Source organism: Ursus arctos, unplaced genomic scaffold (assembly GCF_023065955.2).
Source record: "Ursus arctos isolate Adak ecotype North America unplaced genomic scaffold, UrsArc2.0 scaffold_24, whole genome shotgun sequence".
Taxonomy (NCBI): domain Eukaryota; kingdom Metazoa; phylum Chordata; class Mammalia; order Carnivora; family Ursidae; genus Ursus; species Ursus arctos.
The window spans coordinates 38,941,812-38,962,886 of NW_026622919.1; the positions used below are offsets into that span (position 1 = coordinate 38,941,812).

The window sequence follows — 21,075 nt, forward strand, 5'->3', positions numbered from 1 at the left end:
CTTACCGGGGAGGAGACGGAGGCCGCGTGTTTCACGTTCCGCGTCTCGAAGCGGCAAGAGCGCCACCGGTGGCAGGTCCCAGCCTAGCAACTCCCCGCTCTCCCGCCGCGCGCGACTCGCGTCCACACCAGCCTGTGTCCCCCGCGACACCTGCTTTGGTATGAGGGACTTTGGAACGTGGCTTATTAACAGATCGGTGAGGGTTTGCCTCTCCGGAATGTAGGACTCAGGAGGACCGCAGTCCCAAGGTCTGGCTCAGTCCTCTTGGTACAATCCCGCCTGGCGAAGGCGAAGGTCGTAGTAAGTGTTTCATGAATAAGTAAGTCTCCACGAGCCTAATGACTCACATGGTAACCCTGGTCCTGCTACAAAGCCTCAAAGAAGAACCGGCGCCGCCCCCACCCCCCTTAAGAGAACTAGGGATACTAGAGACAGAATCCACCCAAAAGAAAATCTTAGTTGGATTAGTGAAGAAGAAAGGAGCTAAGGTTTATTGGCTCCCCGCTATGGTTTGGGTGACTCATAAATTTAAGTGTCAGAATATAAAGAGCTTTTCGTCGGATACCTTTAGAACCTTGCCCCTTCTCTGCAGTTACAAGCAATGAATTTACTGAAGCAATAGATGCTTATTCAGGGATGGAGGGAAGAAGTAAAGTGACTCTGGTATTGACCCATGAGGCCCCGGGAGAACCCCTGAAACAGGTTCTGAGTCTTATTCAGCATCTCATTCCCTGCTTGGGACAAGCGCTGGCATGCATTTAATGGATGAAAGCATGGCTGCTAGCGGCTGCCCTCTAGAAGGGCAGGTAGGAGCTCTGGGTTCTGAGAAAGGATGGCTCTGATTGAAGCTTTGCCATGTGGACAGGATGGTAGTCAAAAATGGGAAAACAGATAACATGCAGTAGTCCAGGAGGTACCAACCCTGCTATCTAGAACCAGCTTTGTAGAGTGATCCCATGTGACATTGAAGTAACGATCTTACATTTGTCTCAGAATGTACTTGAGTAAATTTTTATTCCTATATAAAAATCGACCATACCCTCATAGGAACTAGTACCTGGGAACAGAAGACGGCCAGGAATTGGATCATAGACTCCATACTGAGAACACCGGGGTGCATGTATGTACTTAAGTTCTGCTGTGCCCTGGGACTCCCACTTGGTTGACGGGGGGACTGCAAACCTGAGATAAGACTGGAAAGATAAATGAAGTCAGGTCAGGAAGAGTATGATTTTTATTCTGACAACCCAGGAACCATTAATGGTAAGATCTATGCTTTAATATGGTACTTGGCATTATTAACAGAACCTTACGTATTTCCACTTTTCTCGGAGTGCCATACTATTTATGTTGCTTTAACAAACAAAATATAAATTGAATTTTTAGGAACTATTTTTGACAATGAACTTCCTGTTTTACTTATTAGAAATTTACTGCATTCCAAGCTCTGTGCTAGACACGTATCCCTTCTGCCTTTTTCCCAGTGAGAACATCATCCTTCTTGAACTCCCTTTTCTATTTTCTGGATTTTTTTTTTTTTAGATTTAATTTTTAAATGTAAGAACTATACAATTTTTAAAAAAATAGGTAGTAAATTGAGAGGTCTCAAAAATGGCAGAGTGAAAAGCCTGCCTCTCATCTGTTTTCTCCAGATTATCTTCCCTAAAAGCAGCTGTTTTTATGTATCCTTTAGACATATGCTAGAACCCAAGCAAATATGGGCCCATACTAACTGTTCAATTAAAAAATTTGGACCACTAGAAACCATTCTGTACGTTTTATCTTGGCATTTATTCCACATTGGCTCACACACAAAAAGCCAAAACCCTTCTTGGTCCTTTTTTATCGCTGTGTAGTATTCCACTTACGTGACTTGTGTAATGTAGCCAGTTCCCTACTGATGACTTGTCTAATCAGTTTTCAACAGCGGTAACAATTTGTCATTTTACATGTGTTCTAGTTTACCTGTAGGATAACTACCTAAAGATGGAATTGTTAGAGCAAAGGCTGAATGCGTTGTGATTTTTAAAAATATATTTTTATTTATTTGAGAGTGAGAGCCAGAGAAACACTCCCAGTGAACAGGGAGCCCGATGTGGGGGCTCAATCCCAGGACCCTGAAATCATGACCTGAGCTGAAGACAGACACTTAACCGACTGAGCCACCCAGGTGTCCCACATTGCGATTTTAATAGAAAGTACCAGATTGCTTTCGACATTGTACCAATTTATTTTGCCACCAGAAGGGTCTTGAGTGCTTGTTAATATGCCAGTAGTGAAACGACTTTATATCAACAGCAAGCTGAATCCATCTGTGTTCTTGCTCTCATCCCTTCCTTTTTCTGGTAACTTCTATCTTTGGCTTCTGTATTAGTCTGCAATCATGCTCAACCCTCCCATCCATTCTCCCCAGAATTCTTAACTTTGCCTGTCTCTGTCTTGGTGTGGCCCCATTTTCACACTCTCTTCATGTGTGAAACCTCTCCAACTCATTTCCCACGTACCAGACACTTTAAACCTGTTTCCTATCACTTCACTACCCTGAAGTTGCCATCTTACTCATTTTCTGTGCTGCAGAACTGCTGCTTCCTTTCTGAAACCTTGTTCCTGGCTCCGCCGCCCCTCCGTCCTGCAACAGCACCGCCCGAGGACTTCCCGGGCATTTACTTCCGGAGAGGTAGTGTTCTCCTAGCTGGATATTTCACCTGGGCTACTACTACGGTAGCATCCTGGTGGTGGATCCTTCCTTTGCAGAGCTTCTCCCCTCCCCAATTCTTAGAGCCATGGTTCACCAAAAACACAGGGTGGTGTCCTGTGTGCTGTAAATCTCCAAATACTTCCTATTGCCTGGAATCCAAACTCTCGGCACAGCTTGTAAAACACTCAGTTCATGTCACCGAATATCTGAGCACCAACTAAAACCATCAGGCAGTACTAAGGTCAGTGAGATGGACCTTGCAATGTGCTTAGAAGAGACCTAGAGTGAGCGCTGGAAGCGCAGAGGGGCACTCAGCTCCAAGAATCCACAGAAGCATGTGTACAGGCGACACGCTATTACTAGGAAATAAAGCAAGAGCTGAACTGTCAACTCCTCCGTAAAGTTTCCCCTAATTCTTCCAAAGTTGACTTCGACAACTACTAACCTCACAGAATGTTGTATAGAACTTTATTACACAATATATCATTTTACTTTAAAATTCTCATTTGTATCCCACTCTATGAGCTTTCTGAAGGCCAAGATAAATTCTTTTTCATTAAAAAGAAAAAAAATCCACAACCAAAGATGAATAGCTGTTAGGTTAACTAACATTGACATTACTCTGAACTATAAAAATGTTTTTTAAGTATTACCATAAATAACATGCCAGTGCACCTGATGTTACTAGAACTGGAAGTAGGATTGTGTGGATTTTTTTTTTTTTAATTTCTTATTAACGCCGACCGATGGGTGTAATTTTTCTGGATCCTTACTACCCTAGCCAAACGAAAATTTTAGTACACATGTTAACAATGCATAATAATAAAAACCAAAACCAAAACAGAATACAGCTTTTATATTATTGAACTTTATGTACAAAATCATTTGATTTCAAATAAACATTTAATGTAAAAACAAACGTTCTTTTAAACTGAATTTTTTTTTTTTTACATCTACTGTACCATTCAAATGCTTTATCATCTTACATGATTTCTTCAAAATCTCTTATCAAGGGTACATATAGAAAAGCATTTTTTTTATAAATAGAAACAAAGGGATTTTTTCAGCTTTTATTATAAGATGACATAAAAAGTTTACTCAACAGAAGTAATTTCATTACTATTTGGGGGAGGGAATCACCAACTTTTTGTGCAAACAATGCTAGCCTTCTTTTAAGCATTAAGAGCATAACTGCTTAAGAAATGACATAAGCAATAATTCTACACCTACATCTCCCCTAAAATAATCTATTTTTTTTTACATATGTGCACAGCTTTAGCAAATTAAAGCCCGAGAGAAATGCTCGAGATTCACTATCCGAGGCATGATCAGAGTTTACCATAACTCATATTTAGAGAGCTTACCAATCAAGGAGTCTGTAATGAAAGCTGCAGTTTCCCTCTTTCCTATTTTTCTTAACACAAAAATCAATGACTAAGAACTTAATACTGGATGACAAATCACATCCACACTATTAGTTAAATAGCCTCACAGTTAAACACATCTTAAAAGACCAATCAAATCAGTATTTACATTTTATAAATTTCTGAAGACACCATTAGAAAGCTTATATATCCCTTCATTAAACAAAATAGGGAACTGCATCTGATGGTGGTGGAATGAAATTAAAAAATTAAAAATACCTGTATTTACAGCAGCATTGATCCTTTATAAATAAAGAATATGAAAATGCAATTATCTTTAAGGATAATAAAAAATTGAGGTGATGTTACTCAACCACAGTGCTTGGAGTTGGAATAAAAATCTATTGGTGCTTGTTAATGTGCCAGTAGTGAAACCACTTTCTGTTGGAGAAAATCCAACTGCAAATATGTGCACTGAAACACATATATCACAGGGCAAAACTGCTCACAACAATTCAAGTCAGCTTATCTGTATGGGATATTCTAATCATGAAATACATTACAAAGACATCCTTGCAAAGAAAAAAACAAGTTATAACATTTTCTGGTTCATTTTTATAGAACATTTCCTTCCTCGAAAGTGGCATCTTAAAAATCCCAAACTCATTCTTCCCTTGGTTTGTAATGAAAAGATGTGGACAGCTGAATTTTCAATGTGACTACCATATTGAAAAACAAAAAACAAACCCAAAACAGCAAATGTTCAAGTTTAAAAAAATATACCGGGTGAGCAATGCAGTAAAAGTATCCACATAAAAACAAAACGGTCAGTAACCTTGTGAGCAACATGACATTTCACGGTCAACAATGTGAAAAACTGACATTTTCTCAAACAGGCATAAGATGAAGAAGTGCTATTTTGAAATTGTAAAATGAACTTCTATAAAGAATCTTACGTTGTAATTTTTCATTCCAAATTGATAAATGATTTCAAAATCAAGGATCAAGGTTTGATTGCAAATAATAATGCAACATAATTTCCAAAAATCTGCAATTTCTGAAAGGAATCTCACTCCAATTTTCCCTCCCCAAAAAAGGTTTCACAATTACAAAGTAGAAAAATGGCCAGTCATAAATGCAAAAAACATTATAATTTAAATATGAAATAATTTCTAGATTATCAATTCAATATATTTCATAAGACAATTGCTGAAGTTAAAAATACTTTCTTTGAACTATTGCTTTTCATGCTCAAACCAGAGAGTGTTGTGATAACATCAATGAAACGGACACACATGTAATGCTGCATGACGAACTGAAGTCGAGCCCGGACACAAATACCCTTGTTGAAACCATTTACTTCATCTAACAGTGCCTGTTTGAAACCTATGATTACAAACGAAAACAAACTCTTCCTAGAGGCTGAATTCCCTAGAATGCAATTTCAGTGTTTGTCCATAACATGGGGTTAAGGTTTTTTCTTTTCAGAGTTTTTGTTTTTTGCTCTGTTTTGAAACCCCTGAGACACCATCTGCTTCCAAAGCTTTCTCTTTTGAGTTAATTTCACTAAATCCATTCGCTGTCCCATTTTGTTCTTCAGTGATTTCTTCATTTGCAGGGGAAGCAGATTCTCCTTTTTCTAATTTTTGCTGCATTTCACGGAGCTTGGTAACAGCTTTATCTATTGACATTATGCTAATAAGATTAAAGTCATGCATGCTGACTAGATGAAGCATGAAGTTTCGACATAAATTCTTCTTAATTATTTTCTGTCCATAGTTTTCTACAAACAGCATACACGCATGATTCATTTGATTGTCAGCAATAAACCTATTTAATAAAAATAACACAAACATCAATAGTGATAGAAAGCATGTTTTGTCAATGCAACATGGTAACTATGATAGACCAGTAAATGATGATTTAACAATTAGTAAAACTACCGTGACTCTGAGATTCAATGACCTGAATGGACTTAGCATTTAAAAAATTTAAAGAGATTTAATTTAACCAGGACTTAAATAGATGTCATTTCTGTTTGTCCTAATGAAATGGCATACAGCAGTATTAAAAGTGTAGACCATTTTCGCTTGCCAACAGCACTTTCATGAACTTTCTACATATACACTCCCCTCCTTTAGTCTCTCTCTTGACCTTGACATACTTTCCTATTTCAGAAGCAGTGTTTCTCTGCATTTTCACTTCATGGAGAATGTTTAAAGAAACGAATATGCCACATTGTGACAATATGGATGGATCTTGAAAGCATTACCCTAAGCCAGACAGAAGGACAAAAACCATATGATCTCACTTATATGTGGAATCTAAAAAAACAGAGGTGCCTGGCTGGCTCGGTTGGTCAAGCGTGAGACTCTTGATCTCTGGGTCGTGAGTTTGAGCCCCATGATGGGTGCAGAGATTACTTAAAAAAATAAATTTGAAAAACAGTAACAAAACTCATAGATCAAACTTGTGGGGTACCAGAGGCAGGAAGTGGGAGGAGGAAAGACTGGAGGAAGGTGTCCAAAAGGTACAAACTTCCAGTTATCAGATAAAGTACTGGGGTATAATGTACAACATCATGACAACAGCTAACACTGCTGTACGGTATACAGCAAAGTTGTTAGAAGAGTAAATAAATAGTAAGAGTTCTCAACACAAGGAGAAATCACAACAGGATTTCGAGGTATTGTAGCAAGGTACATACTATTTTTTTAATCCTTGGCAATAAGTGAAAATCGGGCCATTTTAAAAAAGGGACATATTTCAAGTGGAAACTGCTGTTAGAGCTAACCCTTTCTTACATAAAACCATTTTTTTTTTAAGATTTTATTTATTTATTTAACAGAGAGAGAGACAGCCAGCGAGAGAGGGAACACAAGCAGGGGGAGTGGGAGAGGAAGAAGCAGGCTCATAGCAGAAGAGCCTGATGTGGGGCTCGATCCCATAACGCCGGGATCACGCCCTGAGCCGAAGGCAGACGCTTAACCGCTGTGCCACCCAGGCGCCCCATAAAACCATTTTTCTTTCTGCAGTTACTTTACTGTATCTATATAAGAGGATGTTAGCTGAATCTATTGTAATCATTTCACAATAAATGTAAATCAAACCATCATACAGTATGTCTTAAACTTACTTACACAGCGATGTATGCCAATTATTTTTCAATTAAACGGGAAAAAAGCCACATTAAAAAAAAACTGAAGATGTCACAACAAATGTGGTACAGCATGGCTGTGTTGATAGAAAGCAAGTAGGGTGCACCCACAATGATTAAATTTGAAAAAATCAAATTAAACCAAACAGGAGAATGGCTGCTCATTACCCACTGAAACTGAGAGTCCCAACAAAGTCTGTAAGGCCTGCCTGCAGATATTCTGAAATCCAAAGTTTACCCAACTACCTGCCACTTTATAATGCTAGCATAGTATGAACCCCAACAGTTGTTATGCTAACCGAGTTAGATTAAGGAATGAAAACAGAACCCAGTAAAGTAATGGTAGGACTAAAATTACATCTTGAAACTGACCCAGTAAGACAAAAGAAAAAACAGACTTAACCTAAGTTTTGAAATACAGAAATTACTCCTGAGTTTTAATGACTACACCAGGGACCAAACATTTTCTGTAAAAGGCTAGATAAGTAAACATTATAGGCTTTGCAAGCCATATGTGATCTGTTGTCTTCCTCTTTTTTTTTTTTTCCAACCCACCAAAAATGTGGAGACTATTCTTAGCTTAAGGCAGTGTATAAAAAAAGGCTATGGCCCATGCAACGCCAGACATCTGGGCTGGAACTTATGCACCAATTCCTCTTTACTTCCTAAGAGTAAAGAAATAAAAGTGCCCCTTACCATTTATTTCATTATAAATGAAAAAACTTTGGCTGCTTGTGCTATAGAAGAAAACCTTAAATGAGGACCCAATAATAATGAAGGTATAGAAGAAAAATATATGTTATTGACAGGCAAATAGTTCACACACAGAGGAGGAGGCAGATCTGCATGAAAAACACTTTGGAAGATACTTCGAGCCACAGTAGCACAAGAAATACGTACTGTTCTACCCTGACCTCTATGTCATGGTAGTAAGAAATCAGAAAATCTACTTATATTTTATTCTCAAGAATTAAGCAATTTAAAAAAACTATAATAATAGTGTGATAAGCAATTTTTAGGATTTCCAGGTGTGTAGCAAGGGACATAATATTTAATCCTTGGCAAAAAAATAAATGAAAACTGGGTTATTAAAAAAAAGGGACATATTGGAAGTGAAAACTGCTGTTAGAGCTAACACCTTTCTTACATAAAACCATTTTTCTTTCTGCAGTTATAATACTTTGGATTAGGGTAAGATTTAGGGCACACTGTATCTAAGCTAATGGAATTTTATTATTTTTTGGGGGAGAGGGGAAACGGAGAATCTTAAGCAGGCTTCGCACTGAGTGCAGAGCTTGACTGTACAGGGCTTGACTGCACAACCCTGAGATCATGACCTTAGCCAAAATCAAGAGTTGGACACTTAACCAACTGAGCCACCCAGGCAACCCTAAGCCAACGGAACTTTAAGTAAGATTCAAACACAGATTTACAGAATGTGAAGCAGCAAGAAGAGCATAAAGGAAATGGAATGTTTAAATTTAGAAATACCCTACCCATGCTTCATGACATGGAGATTCCACAGTTTCATCACTTCTTTCTCTCCTTCGTTAACATCAGAAAATTCCTCGATTTGCTAAAAAAAAAAAAAAGAAAGAAAGAAAGAAAGAAAAAGAAAAAATACCTATTAAATACAGAAAAAACAAAATTGGTATTTCTAAGAAAAAATTATGAGAATATCAAAAACAATTTTTGTAATTAATTCCTTCATTTAGAAAGAGGTCCTTTACACTAAGTTAAGAGTTTAATTCATATTAAACAACTAATAGTCTTTAAACATGAATCACTTCATCTAAGATTCTAAAATCACGATCAGTGGTGATAACAGTAATACTCACTGTAATGGTTTTTTCTCTTAGCCATTCAGGATCTTTTTCATCTTCACTATCTACTTCCATTTCTTGGGGACGGAGAGGTAAACAAGTATCACTATGGAAATACAGCCGGTTGTGTCCACTACTATACGTTCGCTGCTGTTCTACTTCTCCATCTTCAGATTCAAGAAATTCAGACATGCTTGCTTTTGTTCGTTTTGGTCTGATGAAAAGAAATGTTGATGTAATGTTAAGTGACAGGGATAGGATTCTTTCTATTTCGCACCTCTCAAATAGAGTACATTCCTCTGGTACAGGTTCCTTCCTAGGCATGCACGCAGTAACTTCCACTGGGAGAATTCTTTAATCCCTCTAACCACTGTAGAGGTAGTGACATTAACATGTAAGACATAGGAAAAGTTCTAAGGAGGAAGTGAGAAAATCACTACAGGAGCTGAGGAGGGTTATAAAACAGTATACCGTAACACCAGACACTTAGCTAATAATCTGAAATAATGATTCCCACCCTAAACAGTAGCTCTGTCTGGCTCTCTTCTGTGCCTCCATCATCACCAATAAAAGCCAGAGAATAAGTTTTCTTGCATGACCTTTTTACCTACCTGCACACAAGAATATGTGTGATAGGTGTTCTCTTTACTGGTCCATTGCGACTAAAAGCAAATCCAGGTTGGCGATGAATATCCTGAGGATTTCCTGCATAGGAGCCGTCATAACACTCGTTGATAGAAACATCTATCCTAGCACCTTTTGGATGATACTGTAACAAGAATGGCAAGATGCTTAGAATAAGGGAATATTAGTTATCCCTACCCTAAATAACTACCACTCTAATTAATTAAGAAGTACTTGCGGCTCTTAATGTTTTGAGCACTAAAATGAGCCACGAATCCTTGAATGGGGACAGGGAGTCAGAAGACCTGGAGTCAACAAGATTTGTGTTGAAGTCCTGGCTGTGACATTTACTGGCTTGGTAACTTTGTACAAATTACTTCTTGTTTGAGTAAGAACAAAGAAATCACCACTTAATTCAAAGAGCTGATGTGAGGACTAGTAAGTCAGCATAGGTGCGCTATGCAAATATATGTAAACTGAATCACTGTAATTCATACGTACGGCAATCCATCAAATGCAAAGATTTTGGCATTTTGTGCAGAAGCACAATTTATTATTTTTATTGTTTTTAAAGATTTTATTTATTTGACAGAGAGCACAAGCAGGGGGAGCTGCAAAGGGAGAGGGGAGAAGCAGGCTTCCTGCTGAGCAGAGAGCCCACCATGGGGCTCATGACCTGAGCTGAAGGCAGACACTAAACTGAGCCACCCAGGCGCCCCAAGAAGCACAGTTTTTCAAAGTCAGATTGTCTTTTATCTTATTGGTAAGAGAAACAAGAAAAGTTACTTACAACATAATTGAAGATAAACCTGCTGTGGCAGAGTTTAAGATGCTTGAGTAAGCTATAAAGTTTGCGGCAGTTCAGGGTACACCACGGGCAATGGAGGTCATCTCTTGCTTCAGTTTGTTGTCTTGTATTATTGTTATAAAGGAACTTTAAAATAAAAAACAAAAAAGAAAATCACTAACTTAAACATCTCAAGATATTTTGTTTCAACATCACCTTTAGAAATAGTTAAAACAAAAAAGAAAACCAATTTAGAGACATTCTTTTCATTTAAATATGCCAAAATATTCCGGATGTAACATGCAAAACAAAGGCATTTCATGATAACTTAAAAAAGAAGGGCCAGCTATGTTTACCTGATAAAATATTCTTAATTTTTGTCGGTTTTCATTTGAAGTATCTTTTTCTTTTCTTGTTTGTAGGTCTGTATTCAATGATTCTTTAACAGCTGAAAATATATACTTTTATATTTAATGCAAATATGTGCTTATAAAAAGTGAAATAATGTATCTTGCAAAACTAATTAAACATTAAAGTTATCAAAGACTTCTACCTATGGTACTTAACACAATTTTTTTTAATTTTATTTTTTAAAGATTTATTTATTGAGGGGCGCCTAGGTAGCGCAGTCCTTAAGCGTCTGCCTTCGGCTCAGGGCGTGATCCCGGCGATCTGGGATGGAGCCCCACATCAGGCTCTTCCGCTGGGAGCCTGCTTCCTCCTCTCCCACTCCCCCTGCTTGTGTTCCCTCTCTCACTGGCTGTCTCTCTGTCAAATAAATAAAATCTTAAAAAAAAAAAAGATTTATTTATTGAGAGCGTGCGCGCACACGAGCACGCAAGCAGGAGTGGCAGAAGGAGACGGAGAGAGAATCCAAAGCAGACTCCACGTTGAGTGCGTAGCCCTATGTGGGGCTTGATCTCACTACCCTGAGGTCATGACCGGAAGCCGAAACCAGGAGTTGGACACTTAATGAAATGAGCCACCTAGGTGCCCCACTTAAAACAATTTTTGTTCTCATTCTCAAGTTATTAAGGTCTACACTGGCAGGAGCCATTTTTTTTCCCTTTTAAAAATCCATCTCTCGGGGCGCCTGGGTGGCACAGCGGTTAAGCGTCTGCCTTCGGCTCAGGGCGTGATCCCAGCATTATGGGATCAAGCCCCACATCAGGCTCCTCCGCTGTGAGCCTGCTTCTTCCTCTCCCACTCCCCGTGCTTGTGTTCCCTCTCTCGCTGGCTGTCTCTATCTCTGTTGAATAAATAAAATCTTAAAAAAAAAAAAATCCATCTCTCTCTCCTCCAGCCTCCAAAAAAAAAAAAAAAAAAAAGTAATTAAAAAAAGCCCCATCTCTTATATTCTAAACCATTATGAAAGTAACCCCAAATAATTGTATGTAGTCACTATAATATTTTAAGCACTTTGAGGTCAGAGGTGGTTTTGACTGGTCTTTGTATTTTCAGTACACAACAGTGAGCAGACATCCACTAAGTGTTGGTTTAACAAAAATTAAATTAAAAATGATTGTATTAGTATCACTCCAAATCTAAAAGATAATGGCCATTAATAATTTGGTATATTTCTTTACAGACTTAAAAATAAAATGTTTTTATTTTCCCTGACATAACTAACCATTTCATATGGACAATTTTATATAAAACTTTCTTTCTCAGTTTCTTTGAAACACTTACCTATTAGACTGGCCACAGAGTATTTTAAGAAGTGCCCAGACCACAATTTACTTGGGAAATCTTTGCCCTGACACAGGCCATTTCTTACATCTCTTTGACTGTTACGGTAACTTACACACAATGAGTGGTCAATGTCAAAGACAGCTGTCTTAAGCCTTCTGTCTTCTTTAAAAAGATAAAAACACATAGATGCTCTCAATTGAGGGCAGTGTTCCCATCAGGCAGATACAAGATGAAAGAACACTACACTGCACCTGGGCCTTAACCCAGCAGAGTTAACTCCATTTGTAAGGGTTTTTCCTCTAAAAATTTCCTGCAAATTTTAACCTGGTAAAATTCAAGTTATGGTGATCCTCTTCCAGCCCGAAAACTGTAAGAACACTCTGAAATACTGAATTCAGTCCTACAAGATATACAAATCTTTACATGAATTATAAAAAGCATACAGTTCCAAAACCCTTTATATAGTTGCAGTTGCAAAATCTAAAAAGGTATGAAAACCAACTGTTTTTCTCATGAGCTTCAGAGAAATTTATTTGGTGGAAAAACTTGTCCTAAATTGACATGAGGCTATCTATAGACCTCATTTGAAGGTATTATGTAACATATGGCACATATATACATATATGCTATATATATACTATATGTTTCATCATGCTTTTAAAGTTTTTTTTTAAAAATTCCCAGATACATCTGTCACAAAACATAAAGAACTGCTGACATTTCCCAAAGAACAATTATTAGAGCAAACGGCAAACAAATTAATCTGAAGCCAAGTCCTAACTCTGCAGAACATTATTAATTATTATTTTAAGTTTATTTATTTATTTCTGGTAACCTCTATACCCAATGTGGGGGCTCAAACTCACAATCCCGCGACCAATAGTCTCTTGTTCTTCCAACTGAGCCAGCCAAGCGCCCCTGCAAAGCACTATTTTGACAGCGATGGTTTCTTACCTATGGTCTGAGTAGGTTTAACTGAACCAGGCTTGTTTTCTTGATGAAGACTCTCTGAATTTCTAGTGGCAAGAGGCTTGGCAATAGGAGCGGTCGATTTATCATTGGTCTCTCCTGTCCAACGAAGAGTGAACTGCAATGTAGGTCCCTGAGAAAATGTTTCAAATGGAGGCAGCCTCTAAAACAGAAAACGTATGAAAAGAGTGAAGGTTCCACAAAATGAACTGAAAGAAATCATAGGAACAATCCCTCCTGATCTCTATTATGATAAAATTAACGTAGATTTGAAAACCTAAAATGCCTACAAAGATGGCCAGGGAAGTAAAGCACATATAAAGGCAGTACAGACTGAAGTACCAGAGAGCTCAGGTTGCCTAAATGGATGAATTGTTGCCATGTGCAGAGAGCCCCAGCACAGCCAGATTTTCAGATTTTTTCAAAAGAAGTCAGAAACCCAAGTTCTCATGGGAAATCTTTCTATTCTTACATGTTGGTAATCAATGAAAAATGGTTTTAAAAAAAACAACAAAGAAACTGTGGTAACCAAAGCCTGCCAGTTTGCAACCTGTTAGATGACCAAGTACTTTCTTTTTGTAAATTGAACACTTAGAGCAATTAGTAATTCTCCCTGACTTCTTCAGCTTCAACGACAGTTGTCCTTGTTTCTCCTGTTTGGGTTTTGGGACTCTGAACTCTCTTAACTTTCCTCCTCCACCTCTAATCACTAATAAGATGACTCTTCTCGGGGTCTCCTTAATTCCTAGCTAACATTTAGCCATCTGCCCTAATCTCTCACCTATCCTTAAGGATTTACTTATTAGGCTGATGATCCCAAATTGATTGTCCAGTCTTCATACTTGCGCTCCGAAACTGTGTAATCTGAACTGCCTCTTGGACATTGCCACTTGGATGACATCAATGTCACCCTAAACAAAAATATGTTTAGACATGAATCTATTTTCTTTCCTTCCCAGGTATAATTAGTTTTGTTCCTAGCATTATCATTCTACTAGTGACCCTAAACTAAAAACTTCAGAATTACATCTGACTCCTAGTTTTCTTTTCTCTTATATAATCACCAAGTATAGATCCCTACTACCTTCTTATTACAGTATCTCAGCTGCTCTCCTCCTTCTAATTTTTACTTCTCAATTCATATATAGAAGACCAAATAATCTTCTGAAAGACTGCTTTCATGCTATTCCATAGAAACCTGTTTATTGGGGCACCTGGGTGGCTCAGTCAGTTAAGCGCCTGCCTTCGGCTCAGGTCATGATCCCAGGGTCCTGGGATCGAGTCCTGAGTCAGGCTCCCTGCTCAGCGGGGAGTCTGCTTCTCCCTCTGCCCCTCCCCAACCCCCACTCGTGCGCATTCACATAAATAAAATCTTAAAAAAAAAAGAGGGACGCCTGGATGCCTCAGTCAGTTAAGCTCCTGCCTTCAGCTCAGGTCATGATCCCAGGGTCCTGGGATCGAGTCCCATATCAGGCTCCTTGCTCAGTGAGCCTGCTTCTCCCTCTGCCTGCAGCTCCCTCTGCTGGTGCTCTCTCTTTCTCTCTCTCTCTGACAAAATCTTAGGGGAAAAAAAAAAAGAAACCTGTATTTTACTGCCATACAAGCCTAAACTCCTACATCTTTATTACAAATAATCCTCTTAAAACTATGATTCTGGACAGAAGTGAAGTAAAAGTGTGCTTTTATAAACCAGTTTTGAAAAAGTAAGTCTCTCCATATCTAGGTATTTACTGCATAAAAATAACTGCAATGCATAAAGATACATGTACTAGTATATTCACATTTGTGAAAAGGTAAAAAAATTTAATATAACTGTATTATCCATTAAAATAGCATTGGTTTAGTAAATTACGGAACATTTATTTTTAAAAGAATACCACAAAGCTTTTAAAAAGAACCATATCTAAATGCTCTGACTTTAAAGGGATGCCCATATCATATTGTTTCAATTTCTTGGGAAAAACCAACAGCTCATATAATTCTTATTTTCTTGTGAATAAAAACTTAAATAAGAAATTTAAAACATAATGAACACCTGCATGAAATTCAAACACTACAGATAAGCATAAGAAAACAAATTTTAAATCACATCACCTAGAGGTAACCATTAATTTTAGAAAAAGTAGGAATGTGTATACTAGTAAGTAAAAACTAAATACCATGGAAATCTTGTCAACGTACTGTTCTTTTTAATGACTATCTTTTTAGATTTGAGATATTTCCATTTCTCACTACTTAAAAATTTTTGACAGGATCTGTTACCTACATCTTTTCAGTTAACCAGTAACACCTTGTGACAAAATTGAGGAACTGGGCTCAATTGCTAATGCCTATAAACACAATTTAAAATGCCATCCATGTTGCCAGCCTGCCCTCCAGTAAGGCTGTCCCCAGTTATTCTCACATTGAAGCATTATGTGAGAATATGTGTCCTCACATCTCCAACCAGAAACGGTCAATCTTTTTGTCAAATTAGTAAAGTACTATCTCTGATTTTATTTACATGTCTTTGAATACTAATAAGGCTGAACGTCTTTTTAAAAGCTTACTGGTTCATCTATACTTGTTGCCTTAAGAATTGCTTGATTGTCCTTTAACCATTTTTCTAATTAGATTGCTTATTTTTCTTGTTGATTTATAAAATAACACATTCACTTTAGCTTTTTGTATGTTACTTTTTTCCCTGGCCTATCATGTTTTTAACTTTAGATTTTTACAGTGGAGAAATGATTCACTTTCATCAGTTATTTTATGCTAACTTTTGCATCATACTTACAAGAGTTTTCTTCATATTAAGATATTAATATTCACCTACAGTTTTTTCTGAAGTTATATGTAATGTTAATTTTTACATTTATGAGTCTTCTGGAATTTATGAGGTCTAAGTTTATTTCCAGATGGCTAGCCACCAGTTCTTCACAATGAATGGTCTTCCCCACACAGATCTAATACCAATTTTATCACAGACTAACGTCCAAATGTACATGAAACTATTTTAAAACAATGCTTCAGTGATCCACTCATGTATTCCTATGTTTAGGAATACAATTCCTATGTTTACCATACAATTTAAGGTTTTGTTTTTTTTTTTTACTTGTATAGTATGTTCTACTATCCGTTAAGTAAATGTTCTTAGAAAACTTTCACAATACTCCTTACTATTATTACACACTGTCTTAGGTTAACTTGAGACTAATTTTAAGGCTTAAAAAAAAAAAATCCCAAGATTTTGCTTGTGATGGCACACTGACCTAACGTATTTGGAAATAAATGACGTCATTATTCTGTTGCATCTGCCTACCCAAGAAATGTATTTATTCTTTTAAGTCTCTTAGAAAAGTTACTTTAAGTATGATTCATATAAGTTCTGCAGATTTCTTGACAAATGTATTATTGGTCATCGTATGTTGCCTGCTGTAACTATGAGCAGGATTTACAACAATCTGTTGTTGTTGTCCTTAATTCAAATTAGCTAACACATAGTGTACTACTGGTTTCAGGTACAATTGTAGTTAACATTTATTGAGCACTTATTTTATGCCAGGCACGGTGCTAAGCATATTTATTTCATTTAATACATCAATTCTATGCCTCGTTTTCTAGATAAGCAAACTGAGACACAAAAGCTTAAATAACTTGCCAGCATGCCACACAGCTAGGAGTGGAGATCTGAACCTGGCAGTCTGGCTCCAAGGGCGGTGCTTTCCATTGAATACTCTGACTAGGTAATCTTTACTTGTATATTTCAAAGTATAAAAACAAAGGACTCTTTACTTCCAACATGAATTTGCATCTGGGAAAGAAAACATCAATCAAAAATGGGAGTTCATGACTATAACGTGCTCCACCTTCTAAGCAGTCCATACCTTCCCATCAAGAATAGTCTCCCATGTTGCTCTTTTCTTGCTTATTGGACATTCTTCCATTTCCTGCATGGCTACTTCATATTCCCCATCTAAAAGCTGTAAGCGCCTGTTAGACAAACACATACACTTTAAAGTAACCTGTGTATTATTGTAAGTACACAAATTCTATATCTTCAGATTTACACTAAAAAGCATTTATTAAATTTATAAACTAGCTTACATACCCAACAAAATTTTGAAATATACCTACTCTCCATTCCTGACAAAAGCAATTTTAATGATCTGCACTAATAGCTATTACTACTAGAGAATTATTTCATTACTGTAGCTACTCAGACATAACTTCTTATACTAACGTTTAATATATGCCTAAATTCTCAAAACTTGGTAAATTTTAAACATTAAGTATAAAGCATGAGTGTAAGCTTTATACTTTAAGAAAATGGGATAACAACAGTGTTACAATACTTGCCTTAGGTAACCACTAAGAATTATGCCTGTTATTTCTGACTACTGAAGAAATTTGAACTAGAATTCTTGACTTTCATTCATGACCAGTAAACTTGATGACTGTGACTCTGGTAACTATAAGATCCTGGGGGCACCTGGCACATATAGGTGCTCAATAAACATTTCATTGATGAATAAATGAATGAAATACCAATTGAATGAAAGAATTATGCCCATACTCACAGTTTAGTTTTAATGTACGTGTACATATATGTGTGTGTACATACAGTTTGTATTATTTTTTTCATACCTTTAAACACTGGTAACACTACTACCCTAAACACCATTCTTCAACCATGCTCAATAATTAATTGTATGTCACAAGAATCTGGCTTCTCTTCCTCAGTCTTGGAATAGTTCTGTTAGGTGGTAACAGCTAACATTTATTGAGTGCTTACTATGTGCCAGGCATTATTTGAAAGACTTCACATGTTTCATTTAATCTTCCCAACTCTATGAAGATTACTCCACTTTTCAGAAGAAGAAACTGAGGCAGAGGGATTAAGTAGCTTGCCTTAGGATGACACAGTAAGTAGCCAGCACTAGCAACTGAATCTGGGCAGTCTATCTCTAAGTCTGATCTTAATACCAAATGATTTTGAGACTTGAGAATTTTCATCTTTATGCTGTGCGCCCTGAATTTATTCTACTTCAACAGTATAGCAGTAAAGCTATTCAAACTTAACATTTTAAAAAGCTATTTTTATGTATGTGTATAGGTAATAATACATTCATATACTTCTAAACTGAAATGAAGCTTCCCTCATTCATTTATATGGCTACATAATATTCTATTTTATAGTTGTACGTTTGACAGCTACAACCCAATTTACTCTCCTACCTGTAATGCATGAGGAGGCCCTTTTTTCCCCACAGCCTCATCAACAGTGCTTTATCAGTTTTTTGATCTCTGCCAAACTGGTAAGTGAAAAAATGACGTCTCAGTGTACTTTTATATTCAGATGTCTTATCTTTTAAATGTTTAAGAAACACATATATTTTCCTTTTTCGTAAACATTTTTATTTTATCTCTTGCTCAAGCTTCTATTGGGCTGTGGGATTTTTCTTAATGGGTATGATCTTATATTTAAAAAATGAGACATCAATCTTTAATAGGAGTTGAAATTAATTCTCCCTTGTCATTTTTTTGATTTAGCTTAAGAGGACTTCGTTTTCAGAATATTTTTTTTTTAAAGATTTTATTTTTTTATTTGACAGAGATAGAGACAGCCAGCGAGAGAGAGAATACAAGCAGGGGGAATGGGAGAGGAAGAAGCAGGCTCCTAGCAGAGGAGCCTGATGTGGGGCTCGATCCCAGAACGCTGGGATCACGCCCTGAGCCGAAGGCAGATGCTTAACGACTGCGCCACCCAGGCGCCCCCAATCAGAATAAATTTTTAATTTTGCTCGGTATTTCATACTTTTTCTATACAACTTTTGAATTGTGGTCATTCTTTAAGGAGACTTTAACTTCTCTGAGATTATAAAAAAAAAACTTTACACATCTAACTCCTCGGATCTCAGCTTGTAAGTACTTTTCCTCCATTGAAAGGAATCAAGACTAGAAGCGCCTGTCTGGCTCAGTCAGAAGTACATGCAACTCTTGATCCTGAGGTTGTGAGTTCAAGCCCCATGCTGGGTGTAGAGATTACTTAAAAAAATAAATCTTTCATGGGGTTCCACAGTGTGGAGCCCACTTAAAATAAAAAAGACAAGGGGTGGGGGGACGCCTGGATGGCTCAGTCAGTTAAGCATCTAACTCTTGGTTTCAGCTCAGGTCATGATCTCAGGGTCATGAGATTGAGCCCAACCCCCATGTCGGGCTCCACACTGAGCAGAGCCCGCTTGAGATTTTCTCCCTCCCACTCTGGTACTCCCCTAGTTCACACTTGCACATGCTTGCTCTCTAATAAATAAAATCTTTAAAACAAACAAACAAAAAAAGGAATCAAGACTCTGAAGAAATGGCCAATTCCGAGCAGAAGTAGGAGAGGGAGAATATAAGTCTGGGGTATCTTACTATTCAGAAAATAAGGAAAAACAAAAAATAAATAAAAGTAAGTAAAAAAGCCATATAGGACCCTGTTTAGAGGGGCTCCCCCTGACTAAATTTGGGACAACTTGAGCATTAAAATGAGTAACAACATGAGTAGATTAAAGCAGAATGAATAAAAATGGGTTTCTTCTTAAATACTGATTAAAAGTAAGTTGAGAAGAGGAATGCTCTTCTATTTATAGAAGACATGCCTATAAACATGGAAGAAATGATAGAATGTTAACATTTTGGCAACTGCCATAGGAATAATAATTTTTTCAAGCAAGAATCATTGATGGATGCTAAACTACTGGGTGAAAGGTTGTTGGGGAGAAAACGGACATTTACCCAGCTGAAACTGAAATTACCACAGAGATTACATATTAATTAATTAAAGGGAAAAGATACCGTTACAATGGAGAAATACTGTGACCACAACTTTAACCAAGTGATCAAACCTACTTTTACCTGCGTGTGTGATATACATAAAGAACACATTACCATTCAGTGTACCCCACCCCAAATGTTCAATCTGAATCTAATCCTAAACTGAGAGACATTTTGCAAAACTACAGGCCTGTACTTTTAAAAAGTGTCACAAATAACAATGAAAAGAGAAAGACACAGACTCATAAATATGGAAAACAAACTAGTGGTTGCCAAAGGGGAGGAGTATGGGGGACAAACAAAATGGGTGAAGGGGATTAGGAGGTAAAAACTTCCAGTTATAGGGGCGCCTGGGTGGCACAGCAGTTAAGCGTCTGCCTTCGGCTCAGGGCGTGATCCCGGCGTTCTGGGATCGAGCCCCACATCAGGCTCCTCCACTATGAGCCTGCTTCTTCCTCTCCCACTCCCCCTGCTTGTGTTCCCTCTCTCGCTGGCTGTCTTTATCTCTGTCGAATAAATAAATAAAATCTTTAAAAAAAAAACAAAAAAACTTCCAGTTATAAAGAAGTCACAGGATGAGAAGTACGACGTACGGAATACAGTCAATAATACCGTGATAACTTTCTATGGTGACTACACTTATTGTGGTGAGCACTGCAAAATGTACGGAATTGTTGGAGTCACTATGTTGTACACCTGAAAGGAATATCATGTGTCAACTATACTTCAATGTAAAAAAAAAAAAAGCAATATACAAATTATAATTAACAACAATAAAAAGTGTCACAAAAGGCATAAAGAAAAAGAGAAAACAAAGGGTTGGAGAACTTTCCCAAACAGGAGGAGACTGAATAGATCTGGCAATTTGCTACAGATCACAACCCTTGGGGTGGGGGTGGGACAGCTACAAGGGGCGTTATTGTGGTCGACAGGGGATAGTATGTGTTGTGTTACGTTGAAGGTCCTGAGTATGACAGGTGCATTGTGGTTATGAAGGAAACTGTCCTTGTTTTTAGGAGATACATACTGAAATGTTTAGGAGTGAAGAATGAAGTAGAGTGTCACGATCTAACTTTCAAATGGTTAAGCACAAGAATAAACTACACACTCACAAATAAGCAAATGTGATAAGATGTTAATGACTGATGAATCTAAGTGAAGGA

At 37.4% G+C, this 21,075-nt stretch overlaps 1 protein-coding gene across 3 annotated transcripts in view; it reads right to left on the minus strand.

The window, feature by feature from the left end:
• Positions 1-3,539: 3,539 nt before the first annotated feature.
• SUZ12 (SUZ12 polycomb repressive complex 2 subunit) overlaps positions 3,540-21,075 on the minus strand; it is a 42,462-nt gene continuing 24,926 nt past the window's right edge. For all 3 annotated transcript variants that reach the window (XM_048224028.2, XM_026517658.4, XM_026517657.4), the window contains 8 exons: positions 16,981-17,086; positions 13,100-13,277; positions 10,810-10,901; positions 10,457-10,600; positions 9,654-9,811; positions 9,058-9,256; positions 8,716-8,795; positions 3,540-5,892 (listed from right to left, as the gene is read on the minus strand). In XM_048224028.2, the coding sequence (XP_048079985.1) occupies positions 5,547-5,892; positions 8,716-8,795; positions 9,058-9,256; positions 9,654-9,811; positions 10,457-10,600; positions 10,810-10,901; positions 13,100-13,277; positions 16,981-17,086 (1,303 nt within the window). In that variant the 3' untranslated portion in view covers positions 3,540-5,546. The remainder of the gene's footprint in view (positions 5,893-8,715; positions 8,796-9,057; positions 9,257-9,653; positions 9,812-10,456; positions 10,601-10,809; positions 10,902-13,099; positions 13,278-16,980; positions 17,087-21,075) is intronic.